This window comes from Glycine max, chromosome 18 (genome assembly GCF_000004515.6).
Source record: "Glycine max cultivar Williams 82 chromosome 18, Glycine_max_v4.0, whole genome shotgun sequence".
Lineage (NCBI taxonomy): Eukaryota > Viridiplantae > Streptophyta > Magnoliopsida > Fabales > Fabaceae > Glycine > Glycine max.
The window spans coordinates 56,117,120-56,129,672 of record NC_038254.2 but is presented as its reverse complement, the minus strand read 5'-3'; the positions used below and the strand labels follow the sequence as shown (position 1 = coordinate 56,129,672).

Below are 12,553 nucleotides of genomic sequence, written 5' to 3'. Positions count from 1 at the left end.
TTATCTTTAAATCTTTTATTTTTTTTCTTTATCTTATCTATTATATTTCTTTATCTTTTATTTTAAATTTCTTATCTCTTGCCTGAAAAATTAGATTTACATTGATTTAAGTACAAAGTTGCACGTGAATTCGACATTTGGGAACCAGTCAACAATATATATAATCATAATAATAATAATAGATCTGTATCTATCTTATCTATATCTATATTTAAATGTATATCTCTCTTTCTCTCTCTCTCTCTCTATATATATATATATGCTGTATGCAAATGCAAAGCACCAAAGCTAATAGCAAAAAAACTTATACCATATGACAATGATGAACACGTATATTCCAAGAGAGTTAACCGAAAAAATTCTAATTAAGTTGCCTGTGAAGTCTCTTGTAAGCTTCAAGTGTGTGAGAAAAGAGTGGAATAATCTGATTTCTGACCCTGAATTCGCAGAGAGACATTTCAAGTATGGGCAACGGGCAGAGACATTGATGATCACAACACCTGATGTTAACCACTTCAAAAGCATTAACCCCATCAAATCCTTACATGATGAATCTTCCTACCAATCATTGTCCCTTAGTTTTTTGGGCCATCGTCATCCTAAACCTTGTGTTCAAATCAAAGGTTCCTGCAGAGGTTTTCTTCTTCTGGAATCCTGTCGTACTCTTTATCTGTGGAATCCATCCACAGGTCAAAACAAAATGATACAATGGTCTTCCAATGTCTCCTTCATTACCCGTGGCGATTCCTTATTGTTCTGTCATGGTCTTGGATATGATCCAAGAACAAAAGATTACGTGGTGGTTGTAATCTCCTTTGCCGAATATGACTCTCCAAGCCACATGGAGTGTTTCTCAGTTAAAGAGAATGCATGGATACATATTCAACTTGCTGCAGATTTGCATTACAAATCATGCAAGTTTTGGACTGGCCGCAACAACTTAACTGGGACATTTTTTAACAATGCCCTCCACTGGTTTGTTTATAATTATGAGGCATACATGCATGTTGTTCTTGCCTTTGATTTGGTAGGAAGAACTTTTTCAGAGATACATGTGCCGAACGAGTTTGAATATAAAATGTATTGCCAACCTCATGCTTTGAATGTAGTTGGAGAATCACTGTGTCTATGTGTTACGAGGGAGATGGGGCAGGTTGAAGCTTCAATTCAAATATGGGAATTGAAACAATACACAGACCACACATCTTGGACAAAGACGAATACTTTGATTATCAATGACATTTGGTTTGGTTTATTCTTACCAATATGCAATGCTGAAAATGGTTGTATTGTTGGAAGTGATCATGCTGGCGTATTGGTCAAATGGAATCAAGATGGAGAGGTGGAAGAACAAAGATCATTTGATTATATTCGTGATGGATACCAAGTGACTGCGTATAGAGAGACTCTTTTTACAATTTAGGAATATGTAATCTTGTTCCAATCTTTACTTTTTTGTCGTATTTGCATTGAAATAATTGTCAATCTATTGTACTAATTTGTCGTGCATGCATTGAAAATGGTCAATCTAGTGTTTAGTTGGTGCATTATTGAATGAAAATTGTTTATAGGAAAACTTTGAATTAAGAGAAAGAAAGAGAAGAGACATAAGCTTCATTTGATTGATAATGTAATCTGATAGAAAGAAAAAAATAGAAAAAAAATTGTTAACGGGGTGTTAAAAAAATTTAATTGTCAAGATGTAATCACTTTTAAATAATAAGTATACTAATATGAACTTTATTTTATCCTCAATTGTATACTTAATTCTATTGACGGTTTACTCTCATATTGAGTATATAATAGACTACCTTGTTATTTTATTGGATAAAAAAGTTATAAGTATTGGAATTAGTATTTATGATGATTAACAAGAGAAGCCCTACCACAACTTATTTTGCGGGCTTTGGTAGTTTGGCAATGGGTGTAAACAAAGAGCACAGACTATTGGTGTGGGATCGAGCTCGTTTGCAAAACAGGATTGGTTCCAAAGTTATTATTTTTTCAATTATTTATGTTGATGTCCCAAGGGAGGAGAAGTGTCATAGTGATGCTTTGCTTTATTATTAAAACCTGGATTAATGTCTTTTGGTAAAAGACAAATTATTCACAAAAATAACACTTTATCAGAATTTGGAACCCAAACAAAATGTACTCTGATCATTTTGAAAAAAATTAAGAAACTACTATAGATTATGATTATTTTTTTTTGCTTAAATATGTTTTGTTGATGTTGTTGGACTTGTTAGTTTTAATATGGATGATATACCTATGCAACTTAACTTCTACTTACTTTCTTGCTGTCATATGTGAAAGAGTTGTCTGAATCATTTCTGGGCGTTTCTATATCATAGTAAGGCTTGAATCTAGGATTCAACATAACTTTCTTTATTTGCTTTCAACTTCCTGAATTCCTATGTGTTGCTTCTATCATTTATATAGATTATGGTTCACTAGCACTAGGGCAACTTTTCTTCTTCAATGTGGTTTTGATACGAAAAGGAGTTTTCTTTTCAGCTTTTGAAATAATCAACAATCATATACTACTAAGCTTAAAGACAAGTACATGGTTTAATAATTAGTTTGCCAAAGTGTTTAGAAAAAAGTTATTGCTTTAATTATTAGCCTGAAAAAATGCTTCACCTTCAATTTCTAACTATATCATTTTACTGGAATGTTTGTCGTTATTTAATGTTTTTACTCAAGTTGCTTGTAAAAAGCCAAACTCAAGGTAATAGAAAATTAGAGTAGATTGAAGTAAGTCTTGCAAAAGCAAAAGCCTTCATAAAAGAAGCCTTAATGAAAACCAATGCCCACCATGCCTTCAAAATATATTGATTATATTCTACAAGGACACATAGATAGATACCATTGTTTTCCATGTGTATTAACTATATCAATAATTTCACATTTCCTAATTTTACATTGCTCGTCTACCTTCCATTTATAACAATAATAATAAATGTAAAAAAATATAAATTAATTTTTCTCCTTTTTTATCATAAAAGAAATATGACGGTAATGTGGCTAGGATAATCATTTGTTGATGAAGATAGTTCGGTTTAATTTATGTCTTGTAGTGAAATGTGAGCATACGAAGCTATGTAGTGATAGATATCTCATTCAATTTTTGTTTTTAAACAAATTAATATTAGTTATATTCTGACTTAGTTTAGGCGTTAATGCACAAACAAGATTTGAGCGAGAACATACAGCAACAACCATCTCATATGGGAAAAGTCATATTTTTCTCAACAATGTCTTTGTATTGATATGTTAAATTCTCTTCAAGTTTTTGTCCTTTTTATGTTTGGGTGGGTAAATTTATTGAATTCTATCATGAATTTTTGGAGATCAATTGATCTTTTTTCGCTGGTGTTTCTAAACGTATATATAGTAAATCGTAAGCATAGATCTTTTTGTGATGCGTTTTACGGTTCAATTGTGTGCTTGATAGACATGCTTGTGTGGCTCTAGATTTTTTTATTTTATTTTTTAATTTTGGGTGACTTGATGCTAGATTGAAAATTGATATCCATGTTAAAAACCTTTTTTATTTATTTATTGAAACGGTGTAGTGTGACTTTTTACCATTATTTTTCCTTCTTAAGACATTAAACAATTTTTAAAATTCTAAACATGTCACGATTTCAAGTGTTCAAGCTCAACACACAAGGTTTATATAGAATGGTTTATGATTCACCAGGAGTAACGAGTATAGATTGATCGAAGTTAAGGTTTTATTGTTTGCGATTGATAATTTTTGCTTTTGAAATTACAAAAAGAAATCGATCTACAAATTTATTGTGATTATGTGCTTGTTAGTTTTGGATTTAATCTAACTATAAAGAGGGTTTGATTGGTTTTCTTTAACTAAGTTTTTATTTCTTAAATTTAAATTTTTAAATAAAAGTTTAACCAATTAAGATTCTTAAACTTTTAAATTTAATTTTTAATCACTAAACAAATTGGCTCATGCTGTCAATGTTTAATTATCTGTAATATAGACTAGGATTTTATTAGTTTGTTTATTAATAAATATTTTTTTACATGATTAAAATTTATAATAAAAAAGTTTGAATCCTATTTTTTATTTACTTAATGAGTTTCAATAACCAAAAGTTGAATTTTTAAAATGTTTAACGACAATTTTTTGTTTAAAAACCAAATAAAAAAGTTTTAAATTTTTGAACATTCAAACTTTTGTTGAAGAATTATAAATTGAATTTTAAAAAAGTTGTTAAACAATATTTAGTTTTTCATATAATATGATAGAAAATATTATGAAATTAATTTTATTATCTGAATTTATTTATTATTAAATTAATATTATTTATTATTCGTAGAAATAAAAACAAATATTAAAAGAGTTTATAATAATTTATCCCTTTTGTTTAACCAATTAAGTTAGATGAATGATACTCTTATTCAATATTTTAAAAAATTTATTCAAGTGATCATTGAATTGTGAGCGTACAAACTTTTATATCGTGAATTAATAAAATCGTTTAATATTAAAAACATGAAAGGCTAAATATACAATAAAATTGTTCAAAAGTGAATTTAAAATTTTAAACCTAAGTATTTAATAAAAAAAATTCCTTTCTTTTATATTTTTAAGAGGAGAAACCCCTGCTTGGCTCCTTCTTTTCCTCTGTTCTCACACTGCATTCCCTTTACTCTCTCTGTCTTTTCTTCAACCTCTCTCGGTTTCGAAGAATCGCAATGACGAACTCCATGGGTCCCCCACCCCCCAAAAACCCTAATCCACCTGACACCGCGCCACCGTCAATGCCTCCTCCTCCTCCTCGTGACTCAGCGGAACCGTCACCGCCGCCGCCACCGCCACCAGCTCGCGATTCGAGCAATGCTCCCTCTCAGGGTGTGGCAGTTCCGTATAAGATTCCTCCGTGGGGCGCCGCTCCTTGCCATCAATTCTACCTTGAAGTTCTGAAGGACGGTTCCATCATCGACAAATTCGACGTGTTCGAGAAAGGAGCTTACATGTTCGGCCGATTGGATCTCTGCGACTTCGTGCTCGAGCACCCCACTATTTCTAGGTTTCATGCTGGTACGTTCTGCAAGCTCAGTTTAGTATCTTCATTATCTCTTCTGAATTGCATGGCACTAACAATATAATTGGTGTAGAGTGAAGTTGCATACTACAATATTGCTTTGCTTATGGTCAATTATGTTGTAGGCAATCTCTGCCTTCGTGATTCTACGTATATGAACTGCTGAGTGTTGTGGTAAAGAAGATTAGAGTTGATTATTTTTTACCATACATTAGATGATATAAACCTATCTTTTAGCATGCACTATCGTAATAGCCAATTTGACTGGACTTCCGGCATCCACTTTGAAAACATCTAGAAGTCATATTGAAGTTGTGCATGACTTTGTGAATTTATTAAATCAAATTTTACCCTTATTGGTTAGACTGTGGCATTCTTGTTCAAATTATAGGTTTTTAGGTATTGAAGGAGGTAACTGAAAGAATAGAGACTGAATAATATTCTCTTGAGTACTGTAATGTGTTACAGTTTTTATACAAAGCATAAAGTACTAACACTTGTTTATACCAGTACAATATCATAATCCTAAGTAAATAGGTAGGCAAATCATGTAATGAAAATCTGGAAACAAAAGAAATAGGGAAACTGTTCCTAAGAGATATAATGTCTAAATTATTTTATGATATAATGAAGTTTTCATTGTATAGTTTCACATATTTAACAATTCATAAAGCTCGCCCATGATTCTTACCAAGGTTTTCATTTGTCTTTTGCTAGTTGTACAGTTTAAGAGAAGTGGAGATGCATATCTCTATGATCTTGGGAGTACTCATGGAACCTTTTTGAACAAAAATCAGGTATTACATAGCATTTCCTCTCCCTTCTAAATTTTGCTGATATTTTCTATAAGATCTTTGACACATCAAATATTTTTTGTGATTCCCGTTCCTTAATTTTTCATGTTTGGAATAATTTACTGTGGCAGAGATGCTGGAATTGCCACTTTTTTGTATTTAAGCTCTTATTCTTAAATTATTTTTTTATTTGAATTCCCCTTTTTACGTGAGGCATAATATCTGTCGCTAACATGTAGCTATGCTGTCACTAATTGAACTGAAGAAGAGTCAGCTAAGCTTATTTGCTGATATGGTTCAGTTAGAGATGCTTTTTGCCAATGCCTTATCCAAAAGTGATTAACTAAACCCCATGTTTTTAACAAATAAAAAACCTTTAACTACCTCATTTGCTACTTGGGCTGCATCTAAAATATTCCCCTCTGCACTTAGTGAACCAAGTTTATCAATTAAAGACCTCATTTAGCTAAAGCAGAGATAATCTTGGCAAGAGTCTTGTGTTGTACTTACTGGTGAGGTTATTGAGTCTGTAATCCTTCATGATGCAAAAAACAATCTATTTTTGATAAAAGAGATATGTGAGTATAATTCAAGTGAATAACAATGCTACATTGTGGTGGCGCTCATTAGCACTTTCAAAAGGTTATCTTTGATATTATCCCGATTCAAGTAATGTATATGCAAAAAATCTTGTGTATGCCCAGCATTATATTAGCAACTCTAAAGTTGATGAAAGTCACAAGAATCAATTGCATATTCACCGTAATTGTAATTTAATTTAACATTTTTCACCTTTAGTTCATGCCTAGTTCTAATGTATTTTATTGAAATATTTGAGCTCAGCTGTGAGGAAAAATCTCTGCAAATTTATAACTTTATAGTGTCAATGACAATTCCTTTTCCTTTTCCTGTTTGCTTAGGTGGAGAAAAACACATATGTTGACTTGCATGTTGGTGATGTCATTCGATTTGGCCGGTAGGTATTTGTGTGGTTATTTTTCTATCATGCTAAAATATATTTTTCTCTCTTTCTTTCACCTCTTCATTTATCTGTATATTTTTACTGCTTTACAATAAACAAGTCTTTCTCTCTTGCCTGTTCTGGTTCTCACTTAAGCCATTGTTACTTTTTTTTATTATTATTATTTCAGATGGTGTAATTGGTTTATTTGTTTAGTCTATTTATGAATCATGTGCTACATATCTGTTAGAATCTATGCGGTAGTTATTAAGCCATTAAAAGTTTGTTAGTTGCAGCTTTCTTGAGGAACTATTGCTTCTTATAGGGGCATGCAATGAGTCCAGTTGAATTGTGACGTGCAATCAGATTGAAGATAGCTCAATAATTTGAGATTGAATAAGACCAAGGATAACTTTGAATCATTACAAAACATCTTGCCCCAAATAATAGTCTTATTGAAATTTTGGTTTTTGACTAAACACTTTTTTATCTGTGTAGTTAGTTGATCCCACATGGTTGGGAAAAAAAAAGGCTTGTGATTGTTTTTCATGTTCATATTTTTAATTATTGATTATGTTTGTTAAATGTTGTGAGTGTAGATATGAAGATGATAGGATTTTCATCTACAAGGAATTTCATTTTCCTAATTTATGTTTGTATATATTCATCTTGTCTTGTATTACATTTGCAGGTCATCTCGCTTGTTCATTTTTCAAGGACCGTCTGACTTGATGCCTCCTGTAAGATCTGGGCTTCTTTTTTTTATGTTCTTTTTCATTATGTTTATGACCATTTATCGTTTTGTGTTGGCAAATGTGTCTCATTATCTCTCTTGGAAAGGAAAAAAAGGAAGGGTCCCAGCTCACTATTTCATGTGCTTGGGGTTAATTGATTTTGCACGCATTTCCTTTTTTGTGTTTTCTTTTTGCAAGTTATTGTCATATTTCTATCTGGGTTTTGATGGACAAATTTTTAATTAGTGAAAACACCATAGTCAATTTTTATTTATTTATTCATAATCATTAAGCATTCTTATTTACCATTCTAGGACCATGGATTAACTATTATTCTCAACTGTGTTTAATCATTTCTGAATTAAAAGTATGCTTGTCAATATTTCCTAAATTATTCCTCTCCCTTTCATTTTCCCCCTTATGTAATTATCAATTATGCAATATAAGATATTTCTTGTGCACCAAGGGTTGTTGGGCATTTATAGGAAGCAAAATTCAGTGACAGACAAACAATATTTCTAATGATCTGAGAAAGAAAACCAAGAGCAACAAACTCAGCAGCAAGGCTGTCCATCATGTAAATATGCTGTGCTAGAAACTCCTAACATAATGTAGGATAATGCTGTATTTTTAAATGTGTACTTAAAGAAAAAGATATTCCCTGGGTTTGGGTAGTTTGCATGAGGTCTTTGGTTCAAACCTCATTGCCAATTATATAAATATAAAGAAGACAATATTCCTTCTTTATTGGCTTATCTAAATTTAACCAACGTGATAATGAGCTTTAAGGGTGAGCATTAGTGCAATGGTTGTTTGGTTGCTGCCTTGTGACTCCATGGCTATGTTTATGTCTAACTTTCTTTTCTTCACATTTTTTTTAAAGCAAATTGTAATTTTTTTCATCTGGTTATTACTATTATCCACTCTCTTTTTTTTTCCCATTTCATGTTGGCTTTATTTTGTAGGAAACTAATGCAAAACTTATGAGAGAAGTGAAGATGCGTGAAGCAATGCTAGATAAGGAAGCTTCAGTCCGAAGAGCAAGGCAGGAAGCATCTCTTGCTGAGGGTATTTCTTGGGGCATGGGTGAGGATGCTATTGAAGAAGATGAGGTTTGTAATTATGACATACAGAATATATGATAATATATGATTTTTCCTTTGAACTATCTAATTAATTATTAACATTTTATATGTTCAGACTTCATAATCTACTTTTTGTTTGAAAACTCAAGTTGACTATTTATGTCTTCTGATTCATTAATTGATGGATTCAAATTTCAGGATGATGTTGAAGAAGTGACATGGCAGTCATACAAAGGACAACTTACAGAAAAACAGGAAAAAACCCGTGAGAAAATAATAAAAAGAATGGAAAAGGTGTGTCGTGATTGTTAATTTGGTGACCCATCATCATATCTAATCCTCAAATTGAATGCTAAGTTGCTAACCATATCATTTAAAAGATATAAAAGCCTTGTTAAGATCCCTGTGATGAGAGAGCTAGCTAGGACTTTGATTTGCATGAGAAATTCACCAACCAGTTGATCTACTTTTTTGGTGTTGCATAATATGTGCACAGCAAACCTATTAACCATGATAATACTCATAAGGACTTATCCTATATTTGTGTTGTTTTCTTTGTACAGATTGCTAACATGAAGAAAGAAATAAATTCTATACGAGTTAAAGACATTTCTCAGGGTGGATTAACTCAAGGTCAACAGACTCAGATTGCTAGGAATGAGCAAAGAATAATGCAGGTAATATTGGAGAAAATAAATTTGACAAAAACCTTATATATTGCTCTCCATATTCTGTGATTGTCTCATTGTAAGAGGTTTTTTAATTAGAATTTTTTTCTCATCAAGCCATCTTGTTAATTGGGTAAATATTGATCATGCAAGCTGCTAAGCTGGCTTTTTTTTAATGGGATAGATATTGGAAGAACTTGAAAACCTGGAAGAGACACTGAATGATAGTATTCGAGAGAGTATGGGTGCACGTACAGGAAAGCTGTCCCATGGGAAGAAAAAAGGTGCAGTGGAAGACGAAGAAGAATATTTGAGGTATAATATCACTGATGGAAGAAAATTTTTGTGAAAGGTGAAACTTATTGAGATGAATTTCATGTTTGAATATTAAATGATGGGAACTAGATTTTTAACTGCTAAAGCTATTTTACTTTTCTTGGAATGTTGTAGTTTTGTTGGAGTGAAACAAGTGCAATGTTTAATGTGCTTGCTTGGCTCTTTCATGCTGCAATATTTATAGTGATGTGCCAAAACAAAAGCGCATGTTGGTAATTACTTGTGTTGTGTAGTGATGATGATGATGATGAATTTTATGACCGGACAAATAAAAAGCCTTTACATCAGAAACCTGGTGACAATCAAGTTGAGACTGCAGATACTCTTCTTGACAAGAGAGAGGTCATCACCAAGGAAATGGATGAGAAGAAAGAGTTGCTTATGATGGAAAAGAACAAAATATTGTCGAAGTCAGAGAGTACCACACAAGATGAAGTTGATGACTCACTTGATGCATACATGTCAGGGCTTTCATCTCAACTAGGTGAGAGTTCCTTTAACTAAATATATTAAGCTTTCAGTATTTTAGTTTATTTCAAAGTATAATGTCTTTGGTAGACAGTTTCTTTTTTTCACATTTTGTATATCATGTCTTATGCTGCAGATAGAGATTAGTCTTGTGCTTATCTATTATGATTTCTTCTTTTCTGTCAGTGCATGATAAAAGTGAGCAACTTGAAAAGGAATTGTCAACGCTTCAGTCCGAGCTGGATAGGATATGCTACCTGTTGAAGATTGCTGACCCAACAGGAGAAGCTGCCAAGAAAAGGGAGTTGAAAGTACACGAACCCAAACCAAAAAAATCTGAAGAAGTAATTATTACCATCAAGAAGAAACCACCTGCAGAAGCACAGAAAAGCAGTGAGCCTTGTGTGAAAGCAGATAACAAGAATCCACCTGTGGAAACCCAGAAAATCAGTGAGACCCCTGTCAAGGAAGATGGCTCTATAGAAGGGGAAAAGGCTGGAGCTTCAACTTTGGGTTTAGACAAGTCGGAACCTGACTCTGACAGGTTGAAGGCTGAAAATGTTGTATTTGCTGTACCAAAGCCCCAATGGCTTGGAGCTGTAGAGGATAGGGTTATAGATGATACCCAACAGTTGCTGCCCTCTCTGCATCTGCATGAGATAGACGAGTCCAATCAGTTTGTGGACTATAAGGACAGGAGCAAAATTTTGGGCAGTGGAGACAATGCAAATACTTCAGTGGAATCTAAAATTGAGTCTGCTGCTGGTTTAATAATAAGGAAACGGAAGCAAGTTGAGACAACTGCAACAAATAGTAATGATGCCTCTCAACAATTGACATCTTCCACTTCAGGTGAAAAAATGGCTGAGGATGCTGTGGCACTATTATTAAAGCATAATAAGGGACTGTATACTAATGATGATGAGGAAAGATATGAAGGCCAAGAGAGGAGGGGGCCTAAAAGAGTGCTTGGGCCCGAGAAACCATCCTTCTTGAATAATGAGATGGATTATGACTCATGGGTTCCTCCTGAAGGTAAGCACATTTTGGTTCAATAGTCTGACTTAACTAGTGCTTGAATTGTCATTTTGTCGGATGATCATACATTCCTTTGCTTTGTGCAGGACAATCAGGTGATGGACGCACTTCCTTGAATGATAGATATGGCTACTAAGGTCGGGTGAAGTGCATCATTGTTCATTGCAAGAAGGGGGGTTTAGGCTGTACATTCACCTTAATATATCGGTGAGGGACCAGGTATACCATACTCATCATCGATGCACTTAAATGTAGAATTGGTTATCTATGACTTTCAGTGACTTCCATCCTCTGTTAAATAGAAGTGAAAGAACTAATGCAGCAGAGACATGGCGGGGTGAAAGCACTATAGTAAAATGTAGTGACAGACAGATGCACTTGACTGGTCTGGTACCCTTGTCCAAAGGTTGCTGCGTGTACAGCCACATGGTCTGAGTAGCGAGTGACTTCTGTTTGTGAGAAGTTTGGAATAAGGCAGGCTACGCCATTATGATTATTAGCAAAGCAGTTTAGACCCAAAACTTAGACCAATGTACACTCTGCATGCTACTGTCCTTTGGAAAGCTAGGACTGCCTTGATGCTATTATAGATGTATTATTTAAAATGTTGGTGCTTTCGAGCTTTGTTATCACTTTTCAGTTGTGACAAGTGTCTGTCGTTGAAGAAATGACTCTAATTAAAGGCTGTCTGCACCCTTATATTTCAACAAAATTGTTAGCTTTCTTTTTCTCGTTCTCTTTAAACATGGTAAATACAAGAATATTGTAATGGTAACAGACTTTACAAATAGTATTTTCTTAAAGTTTATTTTGTTGAGAAAAACGATGGCCACCAAAAGCAAATACAAAAGGAATCAGGGGTTTGTGTTCAACCATATGAAGCATTTACTGTTGCATCATTAGCTGCCTGGCTTGTGCTGTCTCTGAGTTCTACTGCTTACATGTTTTATAGGGTGTATTGGCAATAACGAACTATTTATGGAGATAGGAGTTACAAAAGTTTTTAATGTCTATGTAAAGACAATGAAGTTGCCACATTTAAGAATAAAACACTAATTGTGGAGATGTGAGTTACAAAAGCTTTAATACCAAATGAGAGTTATTGAGTGAGTTGGGAATTGAAGGAGACATGGTAAACGCCGTATGTGAGAGGTAGCGGATATACATCATTAAAACATGTGATATGGTGAAATTGACATGTAAGCATATTGTTTCGCGATTCATAATGTATATATATTATAAATAAATATATAAACTTAAAACACATTCCTTAGCCATTTCGTCGTTACAGTTAGCAATGCCTCTACACTCAAAAAGCTTTAAACTATCAATTTCATCAAGTATTACCTTCTCTCCCAAATGATTCCTAAAAAAATTATATAAATAATCCCTTG

The 12,553-nt window shown here is 33.2% G+C and overlaps 2 protein-coding genes across 3 annotated transcripts; both read left to right on the top strand.

Moving 5' to 3' along the window:
- The first annotated feature begins 319 nt into the window (after window positions 1-319).
- On the top strand, window positions 320-1,423 carry LOC106797043 (F-box/kelch-repeat protein At3g06240). The gene has a single exon (XM_014770728.2). The coding sequence runs from the start codon at window positions 320-322 to the stop codon at window positions 1,421-1,423; it is 1,104 nt and encodes a 367-aa protein (XP_014626214.2).
- Window positions 1,424-4,620: 3,197 nt separating this feature from the next.
- Window positions 4,621-11,866, top strand: LOC100778453 (kanadaptin). Of its 2 annotated transcripts, XR_419685.4 has the most exons (12): window positions 4,632-5,071; window positions 5,793-5,872; window positions 6,790-6,845; window positions 7,522-7,570; window positions 8,530-8,676; window positions 8,848-8,943; window positions 9,213-9,326; window positions 9,502-9,632; window positions 9,887-10,137; window positions 10,308-11,156; window positions 11,246-11,378; window positions 11,462-11,866. XR_419685.4 is itself a non-coding variant. In XM_006602914.4 (11 exons), the coding sequence occupies exons 1-11, from the start codon at window positions 4,726-4,728 to the stop codon at window positions 11,293-11,295; spliced, it is 2,169 nt and encodes a 722-aa protein (XP_006602977.1). In that variant the 5' UTR covers window positions 4,621-4,725; the 3' UTR covers window positions 11,296-11,866. The 2 variants fall into 2 exon arrangements, 1 of the variants encoding a protein (XP_006602977.1); XM_006602914.4 differs by having other exon boundaries at window positions 4,621-5,071; window positions 11,246-11,866.
- The last annotated feature ends 687 nt before the right edge of the window (window positions 11,867-12,553 follow it).

Coding starts and splice junctions, on each gene's coding strand:
- LOC100778453 (XM_006602914.4), top strand. CDS start 4,726: ATGACGAACTCCATGGGTCCCCCACCCCCCAAAAACCCTAATCCACCT. Junction 9,633..9,886: donor GACGAAGAAGAATATTTGAG/GTATAATATCAC, acceptor TGTGTTGTGTAG/TGATGATGATGATGATGAAT. Junction 10,138..10,307: donor AGGGCTTTCATCTCAACTAG/GTGAGAGTTCCT, acceptor CTTTTCTGTCAG/TGCATGATAAAAGTGAGCAA.
- LOC106797043 (XM_014770728.2), top strand. CDS start 320: ATGATGAACACGTATATTCCAAGAGAGTTAACCGAAAAAATTCTAATT.